The sequence below is a fragment of the Catharus ustulatus genome, chromosome 3 (assembly GCF_009819885.2).
Source record: "Catharus ustulatus isolate bCatUst1 chromosome 3, bCatUst1.pri.v2, whole genome shotgun sequence".
In the NCBI taxonomy this organism is placed as follows: Eukaryota; Metazoa; Chordata; class Aves; order Passeriformes; family Turdidae; genus Catharus; species Catharus ustulatus.
Genome location: NC_046223.1, coordinates 55,588,042 through 55,611,039, shown reverse-complemented (window position 1 = coordinate 55,611,039; position 22,998 = coordinate 55,588,042). Strand labels below are relative to the sequence as shown.

At 40.4% G+C, this 22,998-nt stretch overlaps 1 protein-coding gene across 4 annotated transcripts in view; it reads left to right on the top strand.

Annotated features, from left to right (window-relative positions):
• ARID1B (AT-rich interaction domain 1B) overlaps positions 1–22,449 on the top strand; it is a 328,666-nt gene extending 306,217 nt beyond the window's left edge. For all 4 annotated transcript variants that reach the window (XM_033054063.2, XM_033054062.2, XM_033054065.2 and 1 more), the window contains 7 exons: positions 5,872–6,010; positions 7,042–7,214; positions 8,795–8,945; positions 12,289–12,385; positions 15,592–16,381; positions 17,228–17,358; positions 19,368–22,449. In XM_033054063.2, the coding sequence (XP_032909954.1) occupies positions 5,872–6,010; positions 7,042–7,214; positions 8,795–8,945; positions 12,289–12,385; positions 15,592–16,381; positions 17,228–17,358; positions 19,368–21,080 (3,194 nt within the window). In that variant the 3' untranslated portion in view covers positions 21,081–22,449. The remainder of the gene's footprint in view (positions 1–5,871; positions 6,011–7,041; positions 7,215–8,794; positions 8,946–12,288; positions 12,386–15,591; positions 16,382–17,227; positions 17,359–19,367) is intronic.
• The last annotated feature ends 549 nt before the right edge of the window (positions 22,450–22,998 follow it).

Genomic DNA, 22,998 nt, shown 5'->3' with positions numbered 1-22,998 from the left:
ATACTGCTCTCAGTAGTTGATTTGGGAATGATCACCACAAATCAGCTGAATTTTGAGATGAAGAATTGCTATTTAAATATGTAAACATGAAACAAAGGAATGGAAATGTCACATGTACCACTTCACAGGGTCCTTTTGCATCATGATGCTACAAATGAAAATAGCAAAGTCCAAGTTTAAATTTATCATAACATTCAAGCAAACTGTCTTTGAGGAGAACTGAAACTATTTTTCTAAAATAAAAACACAGCAGGACATAGAGACTAGAAAAGGGGGAAGCAAGCAAGGATCTCAAGGTTTGTTTTGTTGGAGAGAAAAGAGCTCGTGTCACTGAATGGGACTGCACTTCTGTACGGAGAAAGGCTTTCCCAGTGTGTATCAGCTTTAGTACATGAAATCCCGCTGAGGTATAGATGCCTCAGAGAGTACAAGCCTGTTCTCTTTAATAGTCAGCTTTCTTTCTTGTTCCTTTTCCTTTAGTATATACCAACATTAACATTTTAGCTGCACAAAAGAAGCAGAGTTGTAGACATACTTTAGATAATCTGTCACTCTTTGGCATTCAGAGGGAACAGGAGCCCAATACAAGAAACAGTTACCTCCAAAGGTCCTTGCTTTAACCATTAGCCTCTCATGTGCAGTTAGCTCAGTGTAGGGAGAGCCACTTAGAGGCCAAATCTATTTGCAGAGAACTATTTACAGTATTAAGGCTGAAGTTAACCTGATAGAAAAGCAGAGGGACATATCTAAGAGAAGAGGGTGTTGTATTTTGTCCAGTTCTAACAAACTGATGCTATGAAACAAGTCTGGAGTTCTTAAAAGTCAACTGATCTTCATAAAACACTTAAAATTAAATGTTTCAGTTGCTCATAAGAATACATCAGAACTGGCAGCCTTTATGGTACAGAGAAGGATTCTGTTCCAATGTTGTCATAGTTCCCAGGTGGGTGGTTATGCAAGGTGGGAGCAGGCTGAAGTGCAGCTTAGTGCAAATCTGTTCTTGCAGATATCTCACCTCCTAGGGGTGGTTATGTGACTGCCTCACAGATGACCTTTAGAATGCAGGCATAGAGGGAGTGCTAGGAAACACAGTGTGACAGCCATGGCAAGGAGATTCATATGGAAGAGCACGGTCAAGAAGAGAGTGTGATGTGTAAGTCAAATTTACGGGACTGTGAGACAGTGGTCTGGGATCATGTGTGTCCATTTGTTTGTAGCACTGTATTCAGGATTCTCCCATCACTTCTGTTTTTTACAACATCATTAATAATGGTACATAAAGGAGTGAATAATTTAGTGTTATGTACAGTGACATTCATGATAGTATCAGCAATTATAAGAAGTTGTAAAAAGGAGTGATAGTAGAGCAGCAAAGTGACAGACTGGTTGGCCTTGATCAGCAGAGATTTGTACAGTAGCCAAGGTGTTAGGGTTAGGATTATGTCTTGTTTCAGTAGTTCTTACTTCATATCACTGTCAGAGCCTCTTCTGCTGTTTCATAACGCTCCTGGGAGGGGTGGGGGCCTGAACGTTTTAGTGTGCCTTGTACTGCTCTGAGACTGTGACGTGTTTGTGGTAGGCTGAGGACTTTGTGTCAGCTTAAGTCTGCCTGGGTCAGGTAATACCGTCAGCAGTGAAGGTCAGGAGCAAATGCCTAATGACAGACTAACTATTGAAAGGCTCCCTGATGGCCTTCTGTCCTGATCTCTGGGTCTGTGCCAAGGTCCACGTCAACTTCTGATGACTTTTGCTGTGTAAAAACTCACCTTAGAGTGGGAAGCATTGTAGATCTTCCTTCTTTCCAGAAATGGGTGCAAAGACAGTGCTTTTCCTGTCATGTGCATTTGATAGTTTTAACGTTCACAAATAATGTGGGAAGTTCTAAACTGAGAAGAATTCTAGGCACCATTGCTGTAAGAACAAATGGATGGAGAAGAAATTCCAAAAAAGCCTCAGCGTGGAGTTATCTTCCATTGCTGTACTCTGGCACTCCGAATTCTTAGTTGCAGTGTGCACTGCTCTCAAAATAACAGTCTCAGAGTTTATCCTGTGCTGAATGAGCGGGATGGCCAAAGTGGTCCAGCTGAGGATGCTTGTGAGTAACAGCAGCTGGCCCTGATGTCAGCAGAGATTTCATTAAAGCAAACCTGGAAAAAGCCTACGCTTGTGCTGGGAAGAGGGAGTGAGAAGGCGCCAGGAGTGTGTTCCTGCGTTTCCTTGGCAGCAGAGAAGGGAGCCTTGGGGAGGGGGATGGCGGGGGGACACGGCACGGCAGGACAGAGCCATTCAGTGAGTGCGTCTGTAACCAAAGCCATCCGTCTGTGCTGGCGGGAGGCTGACTGGAGTGCTATTATTAGCAGGCAGGTGATGTCATGGAGCGTGTCATGAGGCCAGCCAGGGAATCCCCACTGAAGATGGATGGGCCAGGGGTTGGGAGGGGGGACAGGCAGAGGTGTCCCTGTGCCTGCATCCACGCCTGCCCGGGGGGCCCTGCAGCCGCCAGCAGCCCCCAGTCCAGCCTAACTGGGGCACTGGGTTCGTGCTGTGTAAATTATCTTCCCAGCGTGGTGGCTGGCTGTTCACTCTGAAGTATGTGAATGTACTTAACCTTCAGTAACCTTTCCATTGTTTACTTTAGAGTATACATTTGTAGCTTCTGGCAAAAGGTAGGGATATCCTAGAGAGCATGTCAGGCCTCACATTAATGAAGTTTCAAGAGGTTTCATTCTTCTTTCCTTTTCTTTTTTTTTTTTTCTTTTTTTTTGTTTTCCAAAGGGAAAAAATTGATGGCAAGGGAAAGGTTTTGTATCACTTTTTTTAGCTGCATATTTCTTCTCTGGTAAATAAAGGGTCTTTCCTGAAAGCAGTACTTACTACCATGCAGGCTTTGCAAGGCAAAAGACATGGCAGTACTGTAATTCCATGTTGCAGAGAATAATCCATGCATGCTGTCATGTGTTATTAACACATGCTTCCACAGCAAACTGCGGAAGACCTCGCCTTCTCACTGACCAAGATGTCAATTGTACTTAAGTTTTGATGTATTTTGCATTGCGAAGAGCATATTCTTACAAATCTGTTATGATACTTAAAAGACAATTATTACTTAAGTGTGGATGTGAGATGAGGTATTCAGTAGCTATGAACCCACAGGCTTTTTTCCTGGACATCCCCAAGATAGCTGCAGTAGAAGTATGTAAGCAGAGATTACTTTTCCTAAAAGAACGTTGTTGTTTGTCTTCCTTCTTAGAGCTTGGTTTAATACTGAAGCTTATGAAGCTCTAAAAGATACTATTTCTCTTTCAGAATGTCCACAATCAAAATTAAACATCTAACATAATAAAATCCAAGCAAAAATAGATATAAAAATTTCAGAGTGGAGCCCAGCAAATGTAAAATTTAAGGTGAAATAGGAAATACAGGCTCTTCTTAGTAGATGGAGTCCTAATCCAGAGATTGAAACCTTGCAGTTCCTATTCTGTAGAAGTGTCCCTAACCCAGTGGAAGTCAGGGGCAAAGTATTAACCAAGCAGTACCAGAAATGTTGCACTACTCATGACAGCATTTGACTTCCATTTTTTCAGTTGTATATAACCAGTCATTTAGAAAGAGGCTTGAGGAAAAATAACCAACCTTATAACTGCCACCCTGAAGATAGAAATTGGACTTGTAGCTTCTCAATTTGATATCTTCTTTTTTCTTTTAAACCTTTCTTTATATAAGATTATATGAAACACACTGTTATTAACAATTTTGCACTCCTGCAGCCCGTAAATGCTGAAAAACCTTTTACTTTTTTCTTTTGGGTTAGCTAGAGATATGAATTAAACTCTCACTCAGGTAGGATAGGGAAAAGCTTAATTGCTTCTTAATAACCCACTATAAGAGAAATATGCAGGGTTAGGCAATATCCAAATTTACAGTAAGAATATGGGTACACTAAGATGTTTACTTATATGCTTTTAATACAGCAAGATGGTATGTGACAATCTGTGTCATAACTCAGAAATGCTTTCACGCTTTTTAGGAGAATTTAGAATTGTGTTTAAAGCTCAAGGGCAGAAGAATGATCTTGACCTGCTTGGGGGTAATATATACAAAGAGCTCATTTTATGTGAATATGATGGTTTTTTGTTTTATTATAGCACTGAAGCCTTCAGCTAACTCTAGCATTAGTTGCTGCAAATGTGCTTGCTCCTGTATTAATGCAATCAGAGAGCTTTTCGTAAACTTTTTTTTGAACCTCGTTACTATGTAAGCATAGTTCAAAAATGCCTCAGAATGCTGAGGACAAGAACAATGTGGTCCACACAATGTGGATTTTACATATGCACTTGCTACTGAGAGTGATTTCCAGATAGTGGAACATGTGTTACAGATATAAATGAAACACATATAAAAAAGGTGTTCTTCAGTTAAAAACAAGCTCTGCCTGTCAGGATGATGAGTGTTCTAGGATTCTGAGTCAATTATAAACTACTCTCTTTCATATACAGAAGAAAAACCCATACTGCTTGTTCCAATTTTCCTTCTAACAGTAATTTATAAAGTTTTGTTAATTGGTTGCTGAATGTAGATAGGCAGGCACAATAAAACACTTACATGACAGTTCATAAAAAAGAAGGACCTCTCAAGCCAAATCCATGTCCTATTCAGTGTGTTAGATTTGTGAATTTTTTCTGTTGGTTATTTTTTTCCCAGTTGCATCTAAAGACTTGAATCCTACAAGTTCTCCTTTTGTAGAATTTCTGCTGCAACATCAGATCCAAGGCTTAGATGTTGTTTCTAATCCTCACTTACCACCTTCTAAATCATAAAACTCATTTGTAGAGCTTTGGGCTCAGGGCATGTTTCTGTTCAGTAGTCACATGAAAATAGCAGATATGCTGTCTACTCTGGAAGACTGCTCTGGATGCATTTTACCATTAGCTTTACCATTACCAATATCTGATATATTCAGTTAATGCCCTTATTGCTGCTCAGTCACATCAGAACACAACAGTAAAATGCTCTTCTGCATTTGTTATACCAAGAATATCAAACTGTTTACCTCCATTAAGGAGGACACTAGTGCAAATACTCTTGCTTTCTGAGATTTCAACAAATAAGTTTTTGCAGATTAAGCAGATGCTTTGCAGAATTGACCTGGTTTTGTTACATATGCTTTACTGTCAGTGACCTGAACTTTTTTTTAAGATGTCCATTTCCATTTTTACAGTTATTTTAGTTATTATTATAGCCTCCTGTTCAAATTCTACTTTCAGTTATTGTTTTTGTCTGATCCCAGATTGCCTTTTGCATTTCTTAAACACCTTTTTCTTAAACATCTTTTGCCATGCTGTCTCAAAGACGGCATGGGATTGCAGTGTGCTACTAATCATTTGCTATGTTTCACCATAGAAATGTCTGCCTTTTAGTGCTAAATAAAACCATGAATTTATATTAATATAGCAGCTTAAATTTATGATGGAAAGCTTCTGGCTGAAATGTTTCTTATAAATGCATGTGTTGTGATAGTGATTATATGAAGAAGCTGTGCCGAAGAATAACTTTCATTTACTCTGCTGTAAACTACAGACAATTAACTTTGTATCTCTGACCTCTGATTTAAATGATCCTTCATCTGGATGATTTCTACCCATGTTGCTTCAGGCAGCAGATTAAATTCATGGTTCTAGGAGAGATGATGGCTATTACTACACAGCATATCCTGATCTCAGAGGATTTTGGAGAAGTTATAGAGTAATGAGATAGATTAAGGTATACACAGGCTTCTGGAGGAAAGAACCATTTTCTTTCCTTGATGATTATTATTTCCACAGGAATTTGGCTGCTACCTTTTCATAATTACTTTTTTTTTTTATTTTTCAGCTAATTCTGGTTCCTTGCAAGGCCCACAGACTCCACAGTCCACTGGTAGTAATTCCATGACAGAAGTGCCAGGCGATTTGAAACCCCCAACACCAGCATCCACACCTCATGGACAGATGACGCCTATGCAGGGTGGCAGGTATGAAAAGGGCTTTGCTTCATTTTTTATTGCTCTAGTTCTACAGCAGTTTAATCTGGTCTTCCCCAGCTGCTTAGGCACTCGTAGGATTTTGCAGTAAACCAATCAGAACCTGAGAAGTGGCAGAAAATTATTTATTTTTGGAGGAAAGGAGGGAAAGGGAGGAAGGAGTAGAGGCTGAACACCAGAGGAGGATCAAACAAGCACCAGTGCAACGAGGTGCATGTGAATATGTCAGTATTCAGGGGAGGAAGATGGAACCCAACAGCACCAGCTTAGAACCACAACCTTTCTTTGCCCGCTTATCCTGTACACCTCTGGTCAACAGATCCAGTCATGCTCAGGAAGGAGAAACATAGTTTAAAGGTGTTACTTGAATTCAAATTGTGAAAAGCATATAAAAAAACAGTGGTTGACATAGCAGAGGGTTCAGCGGGATGGACCAAGAGATCCCTCTCAGTTCTGTGCTCTTTAAGTCTCACAGACCAGCTTAATCTAAAAAGTGAAGCTGTCTCATCATTCATTAAGGAGCCTTAGTCCACTGAAGTTCAGCAAAACAGTTCTTTATGACCAGCAGGAGCACAACTGAGCTCTGAACTGTGTGCAGAGCCACTCCAAACTTAAATTTACATAGGTTTTTTTTTCTCCATCTGTAATGCTACAGAAGGATAGTAAGAACTTTTTTTAATCATCTTCAGTTCAGTTTGAGTTTTCTAGGTAAAAAAGAACAAAACAGCTTAGTGAAATTTCAGGAAGGTTTAGATGTTTATGTGAGTAAAAGGAATGCACAAGCAATAGAATTAGAATAAAAAGCCTGATCTCTAAGGTAAGTAGATAAAAAAGCTTGGGGGAAAAGTAGGTAGATTCTTTTTAGTGACTGTCCACTGTGAAAGTCTTTTGCGTCTTCCTTGGATGTATCCTGCACTGATCACTGCCACAGCATGGTAGACTGGTTGTATTGTAGTCTAGACTGTTTTCAGTTCCTACAAATGCAGGATGATGTTAATGTTTCTTTTTTCTTTATCTACTAGAAACAGCGCCGTCAGTGTGCATGATCCCTTTTCTGATGTAAGTGATTCAGCGTTCCCAAAGCGAAACTCCATGACGCCAAATGCACCATACCAGCAGGGAATAAACATGCCAGATATGATGGGAAGGATGCCATACGAGCCGAATAAAGATCCTTTTGGTGGAATGAGAAAAGGTATTTTCTGTTTTCTTTGTGGGAGCTTAACTGTTCTTCCCTGTGTCTTAGGTAATCAAGATGTTGTAGTCAGATTAAGCTTTTTCACTTTGATAATTTTGCCATTGGCATCTTTGTAGAAATAAGAGAGGTGCAGTGCAGTCGAGTTTCTGGTCTAGTCATATTTTCCCCTCTCAGAGTCATGCCTGTTATTTTGCAATTAACAGAATCCTAAAAATGCTTGTAGGAATACATTTTGGGAAATCGCATAAATCATAGGGTTAGATTTTATATTTCTTGAGGTTGGTTAGCAACTCTGCAAATAAAGTGCTGGACTTCAGTGTTAGAATGTGAAGTGGTGAAGCAACACACCCAGTTGTAGTAGGACTGATCTAGAAATTCACTGTGTGAAACTGAGCAAGCTTCCTAATGCTCTCTGTCTCATATTTTTCAGAATAGTAAAGCTAATTTTTTTCTTACTTGGGCAGTCCCTGATGAAAGGTGATAAACACACTCAAAGTTTGTTTATTTTTAGAAAGCAAAATCTAAAATTAATGTCAAAACCAATTCTGGTCCTTTTGGGTATTTAACCTGCAGCTGGTTTTGTGGATATTGTAAAATGATCTTAAAATGAATCAATCTTGCGTGCCTCGGTTATAGGAGAGTAGGAGGAGAGATCACAGACAGGGCTCACAATAGCTGTAAAGAGAAGAGCAGGTGGAGGAGATGAAGTGTGAACTAAAACAGAGCAAAAGGGAGATATGGCAAGAAGAGGCCCTGAAACTGAGAGAAATGTGATGAAGTGGGGAGGTGCTTTAAAAGAGGTAGTTAATCAGACATGATTTTTTTTAAAAGTCTTTCCTCTTGATCTATTGCCTGGACTGTGGACACTAACATATAACACAGTTGAAGGAAGGGAAAAACTCTCTCTTCTTTAGATTCACTTTAAGTTTTATGTCCATATGAGATTAAGTGGGTGTATTGTACTTTGTCATACATTTCACTTCATCCTGTCAAAACAGAAATATGTCTGTTCAGTATCTACTATAAGGGTCTAAAGGCTAGAGTCTGTTCTAATTGCTTGGTGATTTATATCTGATAATAGGGTCTTTTCTGGGACCCATAGAATATACCCATCCTTTCCATAACGACATTATTATATATGTGTGTATGAGGGTTTTATGGGGGAGAATAAAAGCTTGATTCTGACAGCTTTGTAGTTCAAACTAGCAGATTTGCTTTCATCTGTTTTGTAAGGCTTATGTTTGCATTCATTTTTAGCATTGTTTTTGGTGAAAAGAACAAGAGTAAGTTCATCTTCAGCTGTGAAGACCAGAGGGAAGCAGCTGCCTGGTGCCTAATAGCTCAGTTCCATAGGAGGACATTTCTTTCCTCACTTGCAGCTCCTTAATATTATATCCATCATCTTGGTAGTGATGGTGCTTCATTTGTTCCCATTAGACCCCAGAGAGCTTGTTAGATACCTGCTGATTCTCCTTTGCAGTATTAGAGATCTGAACATTCTCCTAAAATACTTCATTGAAAAAAAAGTGATCTTCAAACACCCAGATTAATAAATTTAATTTCACTGACTGTTGCAGTGCCTGGAAGCAATGAGCCTTTCATGACCCCTGGACAAATGCCTAACAGTGGAATACAAGATATGTATAACCAGAGTCCATCTGGAGCAATGTCCAACATGAGCATGAGCCAGCGACAACAGTTCTCTTATGGAAGTGGCTATGACAGGAGGTGAGTCAATCTTCAGGAAAAAGCAAAGCCCATTAGTGAAAATTATCCTCTCTCTTCCCTTTTCATTTTCTCATTCCACCTTGCAGAGAAAGTAGCAGCCTACATTTCCTACAGCATCTTACTAAATCACTGGGAGTCAAACCGCTGGTAATGACTGAGTCTGGCTGTTCACAGAAATTAATAAGGAGGAATTGTCACACCTTAGAAGTCACTCAGGCTGCAGCAGATCAGTTCATGGATGTCTTTGACAACTGCCTTCAGCTGGCAGCTCGGCTGGGCTGTGATGGCATAAAGTAGTACTTAAGTTGGTCTCCTGGCCATGTTTTCACCTAAACAGTTGCTGGTTGGCTTTTAATGAAAAACAAAATACACTGTCTAAATGTGTCTGATTTGTGGTCTGTGGGTGAATTGCCTTTGGAGAGTGTGGAGTCTGTTGTCAGAGCTGTAGCAGCATCAGTCTTGCAGTGTGTCCAACAGGTTTCTCGTAAGTTTGTTCTTCAGTGAAGTACATGAAATAAATTTGGTCCTCTTTTGTTTATCTGGGGAAAGGCTTTGGGAAAAAAACTGGAAAAATTACTGGTGTCTAAGCATTGGTAGAGCAAGCGTATTTTGGGAATGTTTGGATTATATTAACTATTCTGGCAGATTTTGCTGCTTTGGCCATATCCCTGCTTTTACTTTCATTGGGCTGTGTACTTCTCTTTGTATTTCCTAATGGTAGACAGAGTGGTGCAGTGTGGGTCTTTAAAGTGTAAGGGCAGAGTAGTTTTCAGTCAGTAGTTTTAAGTAGTAGATGTGTCAAGTACAACAAATATAATCATGCTGTTCAATAGGTCACATTGAGAGTGAGGTGAGAGTAAGGGCTCCAATGTGGAAGGTGTGTACTCAAGAGAATGTTTTCTCTATAGGGCATGATTTATTTTATTTTGTTGACAATTTTGGAAAATAAGTACTTTTTATGGAATGAGGTTTCCTTTGTCATTTTTAGGTCGGATCATGGGCTGGGTCCTGAAGGCAGTATGGTACCACCTGGTCAAAGCAACATGGTGCCTTCAGACAGTGACCCAAGCATGTACTCTCCTAATTGTTACCCTGGCCAGCAAAGGTGAACATGGATTTCTCTGCCTGTAATACCCACAGTAACGAGCTAACAAGCTCTAGCAGCCTCTGAGAGAGCTCGTAGGCAGAGCATGTGGCCTCCTAGTGTGCTATTTGTGTTTTGCTTTCTTATTTAGGCTTTTATTGTTGAGTCAGTTTCTTGTAGGGGAGCAGAGGCTTGTGTGAGTCAGTTGACCTTCTGTAGTAGTAGAATCAGAGATGTTAGAAAAGGAGTGTACATCCTGCCTTGTATATCTGCGGCTCAGCACAGGACTAGAACATAGCTTACAGGCCCAGGTTCTCCACAGCAGCATTAAATAGTACCACTTCTGAAGCTTCCACAATATCACCTGGCTTGTGGTTAATCTGTGGCTAACAAACTGAGCATTTAGAAAGTGTATAACATATGTGTACCTTTGCTGAATTTTATCTTACTGCATGTACAGTAATTTCACGATTACAGGCCGCACCGTTTTGACAGAAATTTGGCTCCCACACCGGAAATGCGGCTTACACTCAGGAGCTGCTAATATGTGAATAATTTTCTGACATTTACAACCCCGGAAATGCAAACCGAGTCAGTGCAAACTGCCAAGTCGAGCACCTGACAGTAAAACCCGGCATTTATGCGATTATTACAAATTGGTTACTGTGTTGCGTGGCGGGTGGTGGGGAGAGGCGGGGGTGCTCCCTCCCGCTGGCCCCGCGGCTCGGGGGGAGGCAGGGGCTCTCTCCTGCTGGCCCCGCGGCTCGGGGGGAGGCAGGGGCTCTCTCCTGCTGGCCCCACGGCCCGGGGGGAAGGCGGGGGGCTCCATGCTGCCATCCCCGCGGCCCGGGGGGAGGCAGGAGGCTCCTTCCCCTCCTGGCACCGTCGCCGTGGATGACAGCAGGCTCCATCCCCGCCTCCCACCGCCGCCACGGGTGCCGGCGGGCTCTGTGCCCCCCTGCCACCGCGGCGCAGCGCTGGGCTGGGGTGAGCGATCCCAGAGGCAGCCGCGGCCGGCCCCGAGCGGCAGCGCCGAGCTGGGCCACCTGGCCCCGTCGGCAGCCCCGAGCCCTCACGGCCCAAGCCGAGCCAGTAAACCCCGCCATCCCGTGATTCTGTTACTATTTGGCAACTTTGTTGCACACGGGTCCTCAATGTGAACGACAGAGCAGCTTATAATCAGGTGCAGCTTGTGTATGGACAAAGAACGAAATGTTTGCCAACACCCGGCGATGCGGCTTATCGTCATTGCGGCTTGTATTCGTGAAATTGCTGTACTTTCGGACAGCTACAGACAGCTCCCCTCATTTACATTGTTCTTTTAACTGGCATTGGATAATTTCTCTCCATCCATGTCATCATTTTAGGCAATACTGAATTTCTATTTCTTTCTCTCTGGTCACCTCTTTTAAAAAAAAAATCTTTCTATGCTTTTGGAAAAATGAGGTCCCTGTTAGTTCTTTTAACGTGTCAGGTTCCTCAGTTCTCTGTTTCTGTGACTTTCCCTGATACATTATTTCCATAATTATCCTCTAATTGTTGATCTGTTCTCACTGATATTGTACAGAGAGGAATTACTGACATATTAGCCTGCAATACAGTGTTATTTATCGATCTTAATGCTTTCCAAGTACTTGATTTCAGCAATCTGAATTTCATTCAGATGTGCTAAAATATTGCACTGTAGTCCTCCTCAGGGTCTTAAAGGCCACAGGTAAGTTTCCAAGTGCAACACAACTTTCTCTGTTACTGTGTATGCTTCATTATGTTTCAATTTAAAATTACATGAACATTAGCGAAATTATCAGTACTGGTTTTACTCACTTTAAATTGACATATTCTTGAATAACCTGGAAAGTAGCTTGCTATTAGGCTGGCATTCTAAAACACAAAAATTTTTACCTGCAAACTTCGAGCTGTACACCAAATACTTCCCCACCAAGGACAGGCTCCCCATGTCTGCAGCTGCCTTTCTTTACCTCTTTGTTGGCCGTACCATCTTCCCATTCCCAACTGCTCCCTCTAAATCTCTCAGCTGTATCTTCATTGCTCCTCCTTTCTTCTACTTCACCTCCTTCTTTCCACTACCAGCTCCAGCAGAGCTTACTACCTCAGGCTCAGGACCACACCAGACTGTACTTCACCTTGTTTCCAGATGGCAGATACCTTCAAGGTGCAAGATTTTCAGAGGACTTTACTTTTCCTGGTGGCTTGAAAACTCCAGCAGCTCTAAGTGTTGATTTGAATGCTCTGTTTTAGGCATGAACCGTATGGGCAGCAGTATCCAGGACAAGGACCTCCCTCAGGACAGCCACCATATGGAGGACATCAACCTGGAATGTATCCACAGCAGCAGGTAGCAGAGGGGAAAATGGCTATGTTCATAACATTTGTTTAAAAAAATTCACCCCAGGATTCTGTGTACATTGAAAAATTTTTATACAATGTATGTCTTTTGGCATAGAGGAGCACTGTAGTTCTGGTCAAAGTCACAGCCTGTATGGATAAGCAATGTATGTGCAGCTGTAGGAAAATGTGTTCATTACACTGGAAGAATGTAAATTCTAACAGATGTTCTGTGGCTTTGGATGTGCATCAAGTGGTTGTCCCAAGTTAATAACTAGCCGACCAGGAAAGTATAAAGCATAGACAAGTGAAGTGACAAATAGAAGTGAAGTAACAAGTGAAGGAACAAATAGAAAAGCAACTTGGATGGCAGGTTCAAGGGCCTTAATTCAATATCATGCAGCCAAGTGAACCCAACAGAGAACTGGAACAAAGTAAAATGAGCAGCACTCTCAATTATTTTCAGTGCTGTGGTGGGTCATATGAGATACCTTCCTTTAATATAGATCAGAGGGCATATTCCCACATTATGTCTCTATTAATAATATGATACAAATATGTAAGAGAGAATATTATTTGTATTAGAAAAAGTTTAAACATGTACATTCCAATCTCCCCAACTCTTACAACTCAAAAATACAAATTATATTAATCAATAAGATTTTTTTTGTTACATATATGATTAATACCTTGTGAGCAAAATCCCACCTTAGTAGTCAACAGCAAAACTCCACTGACTTCAACTGCTGTTTCATTCTACAAGTTATTAATTCAGTTCTAGTCATACAATACTTGAAGTTGGCTTCCAGAATAGAAAGCATTTTCTTATTATAAAAAACCTGAAATATAAACAAGTTTTGAGCCAATTTCAGATAGTTCTTTTCAGTTTGGGATAGAGTTTTACGAGAAAATTGGGGTCAGGGGTTGGGAGTGCTGTGGGGAGAAACCAAAAGAGATCTCAGATTGCGTTGTACTAAAAACATACATAAATTTAAATTTCCGAATTTCTTGCTCATCTCTTTGGTTCATAACATCTCAAAAATGGCATAATCGAAAAACTGTTTTGTTGTTTTTTATGATGAGCATATGCTAGCAGTCTAGGTGATTTAGTGGGGAAATTGCAAAGATATATAACAGAACAGTTTGTGATATTCCATGCTAACATGTGCAGGGAATATATTAACTACATGTTCATTTAAGCAAGGAGACAGCTAGAATTTGTAAAAATATATTTGGCCCTGTCCTTAGTGCTGTTTATATATTTTGTACAATGACTCTTGAATGCAAAATGCATTAATGCAGAAAAGCAGTGGAGAATGAAGGATAAGGATCCTGACCAGCCTTCATTTAGCCAGTAGCTTATTTACAATTTCCTAAATCTTACTCTGTAGTGGTACAGGAGGAATGTGAAAAATCACCCTTTCAAAGCTTTATCTGCAACCCAAGGCTAGGGAATGACCTGCAAAGGAGATGACTGGAGCATGAACTCCTGGGGCTAATGAAACACTTGGAGTTAGGTTCTCTATGAATGCTTACATCCCAAGAGCTATTATGCAGGTGACCTGTATTGGTGGCTTTTTGTCCTCTGTGAGGTCTCAGAATTCCACATCTCAGTGAAGACACTTTGTGCAGTCTCGTGTGTCCTGCTGAGCATGTCCACAGGAGGGAGGAGCTCAGGTGCATCCCTGTCCTCTGCACTGGGGACTATAGGGAATGTTGGCACTGCATGTACCAGAGTGCTAGAGAGCTTTTAAAAAGGCACATGCTTCGTTCCGAAGTGTCTGCTGTAAGCACTGAGTCACTGTAGCAAAACAAACACAACTTTGTTGGGTGTGGCTGCTGCCAAGTCATTTCTTAATGTATAAATTGGCCCCAAGGGTGGAATTTAATACAGCAAGTAGTTCATGTAAGGCTGGAAATAGGTATTTCTCAGATAGCCAGAAAGCTCAATAGCAAGTTTTTAAGAACATACTTTTGTTCAATACAGTAGTTGTGGTTTTATATGCACCAAAGTTGGAAGATGGTTTTATGAATCCCAGAGCTGTTTTAACTTTCCCATATTGAATACAGGGAGAATTTTATCTGATCTTAACTCTAGTACATTAGTATACATTGTACAATGCTACTGAGCTATTGGGTTTCCAGGGGAGCTGTAACTTTGAATTTGCCATAGATCATATATTCAAAAATCACCCATTTAATTCACATTTTTTGCTTCAGAGCACTCAATGTGGTTTGAACTGTGGAGCAAACTCCCACAGGAACCAAGGACCGCTGCAAACCTTACCACCTTCCCTCAAAGAGCAACATGTCTTTTTTTTGTTCTGCCATCTTAAACATAAATACATTCAAGCTTGTATGGTTTAAAAACAACTCAGCTCTCCCCAAGGTAAAACAGCTTACCTCACACAACATTCCCCATTTGAGGGGGTGAGAAACAGAAGGAATAAACCATAGGTGGCAGCTGTTAGTTACATCACTTAATTCGTTACAGAACATCAGGGTTAAGAACCTGCATAAACTAGAACAGGACATTTGGACGTGACCATTTGCTGTAATAATCTCACAGTAAATTAAATGTGATTAAGATAATTTGCAAAAAAGACAGTTGCCCAAAGAGGACCATATTCCTGGGAATTAAACAGAGTATCAAATGCAGCAGATTGTTTTCTCCTATTAATAAATTTACTGTCTGTAGCCTATGTCATATTGTAAGATCCAGTGTTTCAGACATGCATGCTTGCAGCATATCTGCTTACTTTAAGAGTTTATTCAGTGCTTGTCTCTTGAAAAGATTCACTGGGTGGTTTTGAATATTTTAAAAGATTTTTCTTCTTAGTAGACTAAGCATAAAAAAGAAGTGGAAATATTTTAGTTGGTGAGAACCGTTGCCTTTTCATGCATGTCTGAAATGACCAGTAGAATTTAGTCTGACAGATGGGGAAGGAAAGGGAAAGGGAAAAAATTGGAGCAAGCATAAGAAAATTTAGCCCAAGGATAAGCTTCCTTTTAGTGTTCAGTTATAAGCACAGCAAAACAGAGGCTTAAAAAGAAATCACTGGCTCAAGCCTAACCATAGCACTGTATGCCTGACTGTGGAGTCATCACGATCCCTCTAGAACGAAGTGCCTTTGGCTTTTTGAATGAGCTTTCATCCAATATGTTTGTATTGTGTGTGGAGTAAAAATGACACATCTTTCCAAAATTTTCTTTCAGAACTACAAGAGACACATGGATGGCATGTATGGGCCTCCAGCCAAACGCCACGAAGGGGATATGTATAACATGCAGTATGGCAACCAGCAGCAGGAAATGTATAACCAGTACGGCAACGCTTACACAGGGCCTGACAGGAGGCCCATGCAGGGACAGTACCCATATCCATATAACAGGGAGAGGATGCAGGGCCCAGGACAAATGCAGCAGCATGGAATACCTCCCCAGATGATTGGTGGCCCCATGCAGTCGTCATCGTCCAGTGAAGGTCCTCAGCAGAACATGTGGCCAACACGAAATGATATGCCTTACCCTTACCAGAACAGGCAAGGTCCAGGAGGCCCTGCACAGGCCCCTCCGTATCCAGGGATGAATCGCACTGATGATATGATGGTACCTGACCAGAGGATAAACCACGAGAGTCAGTGGCCTTCTCATGTCAACCAACGGCAGCCTTCTTATATGTCATCCTCAGCCTCCATGCAGCCTATCACTAGACCTCCTCAGTCATCCTACCAGACACCACCCTCTATGCCAAACCACATCTCCAGAGCTCCAAGCCCAGCGTCCTTCCCGCGCTCTTTGGAAAACCGTATGTCTCCAAGCAAGTCTCCTTTCCTACCCTCCATGAAGATGCAAAAGGTTATACCCACAGTTCCAGTGTCACAGGTCACAGGACCTCCACCCCAACCACCACCGATTAGGCGAGAGATTACCTTCCCCCCAGGCTCTGTAGAAGCATCCCAACCAGTCTTAAAACCAAGACGAAAGATTACCTCAAAAGATATTGGTAAGCATCAAAACAAAACCTAATAGAAATTGTGAGGAAAGGGACTTTGATTCTGATTTTTTTCACATCTTAAGACACTCTTGACAAATAGTGAACTTTGGTAACTACAGTGTGATTTTCTTCAATAAAAATGTGATAACATATGCATCAGTGAGGGTGATGGTAAAATTCATCCCAGACAATCTGACATGAAATGAAAGCGATATTTTATATGGAGACTTGAGGTCTTCACAAATGCATTAAAAATGAAGCTTGCCTCAGATTTCAAAATGAGATGTGTTGAAAGGTCCTTTAGAATGTCTGTTAAATCACCAGTACAGCATTTAGCTTAGCAAAGCTTTCCATGTTTTTGTTCCATTGAAACTTATGATGTTCTGCTTTGTATTTGCAGTCTCTACTTTCCTTGAATGGTCCATTTAATCATTCCATGGTCCTGTTTGTTTTTCCCCTGCTTCTTAAAAAGATCCCCAAGTTTTTTCTTACCTTAAATTTTGGTTACATTGCATCCATTCAAGTTCTCACTCTTCAGATTTCCACATTCCTGAATGGGGAAATCTACCTTTGTTTACTGGTGAATTGGGTTAGTCAAGTTCTTTAAGTTTGTATGATTATTTCAGGTTCAGCAGTGTCAGGAAGAATGGCCCTGCTAGGATATTCTGCAGCACTAAAGCTTAGCAGCAGTTACAGAAAACTGAACAGATCCAAGCAGTGAAAATAGGGTCTTTACCAGTAACCATTTAATTTAAATTTGCATCCTCAGAATATCACTGTTTACTCCTCAGAACTCATTAAAAGTCTCCAAGGATGCACTAACACTGTTTTACTTCTCCCTCTTTCTTTCTTCAGTAACTCCTGAGGCCTGGAGAGTGATGATGTCTCTTAAATCTGGTCTTTTGGCTGAAAGTACCTGGGCGCTAGACACTATTAATATTCTTCTGTATGATGACAGCACTGTTGCTACTTTCAACCTCTCTCAGGTAGGTGGGAAAGCATTACACTTCTCAACTTTCCAGGGAAAGAAAAGTGAAATAAGACACCTACAAAAATGCTGCTGGCTTTTCCAATTTATTCTAATTAACATACATTTTAATATTGAAAAACTTGCACTTGTTTATGATTGGTAACAGTGAGTAACAAGAGACAGATATAGGTCACATAGAGGAAATGAAGCCTGAAAAAAGGATGTTTCTTGTAGAAAGAAGCATGTGGGAATATAAGAATTTTAGCAGTGTCAAAAGACTAATGTGTAAATTCGCACACATGATAGTATAATCCCTCAAAACAGCAGTATGTTAGTAATCTTTCTCAGTGTGTTTCTTTAAAGACTTTGCAAAACTATATTAAACTGATTTGAAGGCTCTTTTTGGTGACAGCTTGTCCTGTTCTGTACTTCATGTGAGACTGTGGGATTTTATTTAATTGCTTTTTTTCTGTTCGGTTTCTCCTTCCAGTGAATTAAGTTTTCACAGGAATAACAAATTGACAATTTAAAGGCTAAAATCCACTGTCTATCCGTAGGATGCAAGCAACACAGGATTTAACAGTGTGTGCTTTTGCCTCACTGCCTCCCAGCATTTTTCAGCTCTGCTCTAATCATTTGCCTGTTAGGTGGTAGTAATAGATGGCATGCTGAGAATTCACATCATCTAAAATTTGTACAAATTAAATATTCAGTTTCTGTTCTCCATTCATTCCTTGGTTACTAATAGTGTAACTCATCATTTTTTAAATATAATGACTTTTTTTTTAAATACAGACACAAATGGTACATTACATCCCACCTGACTTCAGAACGAGGGATATCTATAGCATGATTTATCTCACCCAGAAGAAGAGCTTTAAAATAGGTCAGATTTATCACACCCTAGAAATGGCCTGTAAAAGACCAGTGATTATAAAAGGAATCAAGACAATTAAGTTAGTTGTGTGACTAGTGTGGGTGTTTGAAGTTAAATGAGGTGAATCTTCTCTGAATTCTGTCAGAAATTGGGTTAATGCACCCTATGCAAATTGCACAGAATACCAGACATATTGTAAATACCTATATTCTTTTGTTATGTTTGCTTTGGACTCTGTTTCCAATGGCAGCCGGGACCATATGATGCCTGGTAACTCCTGCCGTTCTGAGAAGCATCAGTTTGTTCTTAGTTCTTTGAGAAACTGGTAATCATAAGATAATATAGAATGGACAAAATGCTGCATTTTACTGAAAACCCATTAGCCCACAATTTAAAAAAAAACAAACAAACACATTAAAAGCCAGACAATTGGGCTGAATGCATCATAGCAACAAAGAATTTTTAATAATAAAGCCACAAAGCGTAAATTAATACCAAGTCCAGCTACTGCCTTTCCATAAGAAAATGATTACAAGTTAATTAAGAAGATTAAACCTAAATGAAAACTGTTTCTGAAGGGTGACTTACAGCATCAGGCTCCAACAACAATTTTTAACTATTGCCAGGCAAAAAATTGATCTGTTGTAATAGAGAGGAGATATTAATCTAGGATATCAGTACCTGGACCCTGAACTGCAGGTTCCTACATTACTGTTTTAGAGACAAAGGAGGAAAGGAAGAATTGCAAATTTTAGCTATCTAATAAAAGTACAAATCAGAAAAAATAGCCAAGCTAGGAACTTCAGTACTCTGTACAAAAAATGAAGAGTAATAGGCACTTCCAAGTGGACAGAACAGCTAAGCCAGATGTCTGCTATGGCTTAAAGGAGACATTAATAAAGTTCTGTACCTCTCATAGCTGTTACAGCTGAAGCAAACAGAACTGTAATAGTTTGATATTATATACTGTTTGGACAGACTCTAGAAGAATTTCTTTTGATTAACTTCTGCCATGCAGGACCTAGCCACAAGTCCTCAGCAGGATGAGAGAAATATTCACACATGTATGCATCAGTGTTCCTAATAAAATTTCTTGCAGACAGAAATATTTATGTGATTTTTATGTTCTTTCTTTCTTCTTCCCTCAGTTATCTGGATTTCTTGAGCTTTTAGTAGAATATTTTAGAAAATGCCTGATTGACATTTTTGGAATCCTTATGGAATATGAAGTGGGAGATCCAGGCCACAAAGCACTTGATCACAAAGCAGCCAAGAAAGATGATAGTCAGTCCTTGGCAGAGGATACTGGAAAAGATGAGAATGACGAATGTATTGACTATTTTGATGAAGATGAGGAGGAGGGGGAGGATGAAAAGGTAGAAGGAGAAGAAAAGAGCATTGTTTTTTCCACTCCTGGTGCCATTGCTGATCCAACTGAGAGGCCAAAACAAGCTAGTAAATTTGACAAGCTGCCAATAAAGATTGTAAAGAAAAATAATCTATTCGTGGTTGACCGATCTGACAAACTTGGACGCGTTCAGGAATTTGATAGTGGACTTCTCCACTGGCAGCTTGGTGGTGGTGACACAACTGAGCATATCCAGACTCACTTTGAAAGCAAGATGGAGATTCCACCACGCAGGAAAGCCCCTCCTCCCTTGAACTCTCCAAGCAAAAAGAAGGACCTTGAGGGGAAAGGTGAATCTGAGGAGCAACAAGAAAAGAGCATAACAGCAACCATTGATGATGTCCTCTCAGCTAGGCCAGGAGCATTACCTGAAGACTCCAATGCTGGTTCCCAAACAGAGAGCAGTAAATTTCCCTTCGGGATCCATCAAGCCAAAAGCCACCGGAATATTAAACTGCTAGAGGATGAGCCAAGGAGCCGGGATGAGACTCCTCTATGCACCATAACTCACTGGCAAGACTCCTTGGCCAAACGCTGCATCTGTGTGTCAAATATCGTCCGTAGCTTGTCTTTTGTGCCTGGCAATGACACCGAAATGTCCAAACATCCAGGCTTGGTGCTGATCCTGGGAAAGTTGATCCTTCTTCACCACGAGCATCCAGAAAGAAAGCGAGCACCGCAGACTTACGAGAAAGAGGAAGAGGAGGACAAAGGGGTGGCCTGCAGCAAGGATGAGTGGTGGTGGGACTGCCTCGAGGTCTTGAGGGATAATACATTGGTCACATTAGCCAACATTTCTGGGCAGCTAGACTTGTCTGCTTACACAGAAAGCATCTGTTTGCCAATTTTGGATGGCTTGCTGCACTGGATGGTGTGCCCGTCTGCAGAGGCACAGGATCCTTTTCCAACCGTGGGGCCCAACTCAGTTCTTTCGCCTCAGAGACTTGTGCTGGAGACCCTGTGTAAGCTCAGTATCCAGGACAATAATGTGGACCTTATCTTGGCCACCCCCCCATTCAGCCGTCAGGAGAAACTCTACGCTACTTTAGTTAGGTACGTTGGGGACCGCAAAAACCCGGTCTGCCGAGAAATGTCCATGGCGCTCCTATCGAACCTTGCCCAGGGGGACACATTAGCAGCCAGGGCAATAGCTGTGCAGAAGGGAAGCATTGGAAACTTGATAAGCTTCCTGGAGGATGGGGTCACTATGGCCCAGTACCAGCAGAGCCAGCATAACCTCATGCACATGCAGCCTCCGCCTCTGGAGCCGCCTAGCGTAGACATGATGTGCAGGGCAGCCAAGGCCTTGCTGGCCATGGCGAGAGTGGACGAGAACCGCTCCGAGTTCCTTTTGCACGAGGGTCGTTTGCTGGATATCTCAATATCTGCTGTCCTGAACTCTCTGGTTGCATCTGTCATCTGTGATGTACTTTTTCAGATTGGGCAGTTATGACATAAGTGAGAAGCCAAGCATGTGTGAGTGGAGATTAGAGGGTCACATATAACTGGCTGTTTTCTGTTCTTGTTTATCCAATGTAGGAAGAAGGAAAAAAAAAGAATCTTTGCTCCTCTGCCCCATTCACTATTTACCAATTGGGAATTAAAGAAATTATTAATTTGAACAGTTATGAAATTAATATTTGCTGTCTATGTGTATAAGTACATCTTTTTATTTTATTTTTTTTTAACCAAAGTTGCTGTCTAGTACATTCAAAGGTCACACTTTTTTTTTCCATAGATTATCCTTTTCAATGTTCTTTTCCATGTTTGTATTGCATATTTTTTGGGAAGCGAACTAGTGACTTTTTAAAAAAAATGTTATGGCAAACCATTGTATAATGGGGAAAAAATCTCACCACTTTGAAACAAAAAGGTGAAAAATAACCAACATACCAAGTTCCTGTGTGTTTTATTTTTTCAGATAAGGAAAAAATAAAAAAAAACTTGTATACCATCACCCAAAGCTCTGTGCAATAGAAGATTCTAGTGATGTAGGTATAGGGGATCAAGGAGGGTGTCAGTCAGTAGTCAAAATCCAAAACAATACTGATTTCTCCTCAGGAGAAATGGTTACATTAGGCTAGGAGCAAAACAAAACAAAATAAGTCAAGTTAAAAGATTTTTAAACAAAACCTGAAGTTAAACGTCAATTGCTTCCTCACCAGAACTGTCTTGTCTACATCTTTTTTTTTGACCTTCCATAATGACAGTTCTTCACAATTCCTTTAATCATTTTTTAAAATATTTTTTTATTGCCTAAGGGCCATGATGTATATAGAAGTTGTACATGAAACATACCCTCATTTTTTTTTTTTAGTACAAAGTTTTTAGTTTCTTTTTCATGATGTGGTATCTACAAAGTGATAGTAGAATTTCTTTTTTTCTTTCATTTGGGCCATATCTCCAAAAAATAATAAAAAAAAAGAAAAAAGAAAAAACCCAACACAGAAAACCAACAACTGAGGGTAATGTACAAGTTTCTGTATGTATAAAGTCATGCTCTATTTCGGGAGAGCAGCCGATCACAATTTGCTTTATAAATCAAGGTGTGGAAATGGTTACGTATGGATTGATTTAAGAAAATGGTTACCAGTCTACCGACAAAAAATATATACAGGAAAAAAAAAAAAAGGAAGAAACACAACTTCAAAGATTTTTCAGTGACAAGAATCTGCATTTGTATTTCAAGATAATGTAGTTAAAAAAGAAAAAACTTGATGTAAATTCCTCCTTTTCCTCTGGCTTAATGAATTTCATTTATTCAGTATAAAATCTTTATATGTTCCACATGTTAAGAATAAATGTACATTAAATCTTGTTAAGCACTGTGATGGGTGTTCTTGAATAGTGTTCTAGTTACAGTGTGGGATATCAGAAAACAAACTAATTACAAGAAAGAGCAATAATGATTATTCTCTTTCCCCTACTTTATTATTATGACCTTCAAAAATATTACACTATTGTATTGCAGAAACTTGCTCTTCTTTTAGAAAAGCCTTCTCACATCTGAGAGAGGTGTTTTTAATTATTATATATAAAACCATGAAGTCTCAAAGGGGGAGACATGGCTGACAAGCGATAGTTCTGACTATGCAGGTACCCAGTCTCCATGCTGTGTTTGGGGGACTGAAGGCGGATGTTAGAAAAAGTGACAAAAGATTTTGTTAAAGCAATAACCAACTGGAAGAAATCAATCTGTATTCACTACCTGTAATTCTCTCTGTTGGTTAAAGGTGCAAATACCCCAGTGATGTGGGTATTTAGAATAAACACCCACCCACCTCTCGATACTGTATGTGTCATTGCATACTTGGCCTCTCATGCTGGGAGTCCCCATTAAAGTGGATCAGGCTTTAATAGAGCTCATCCAT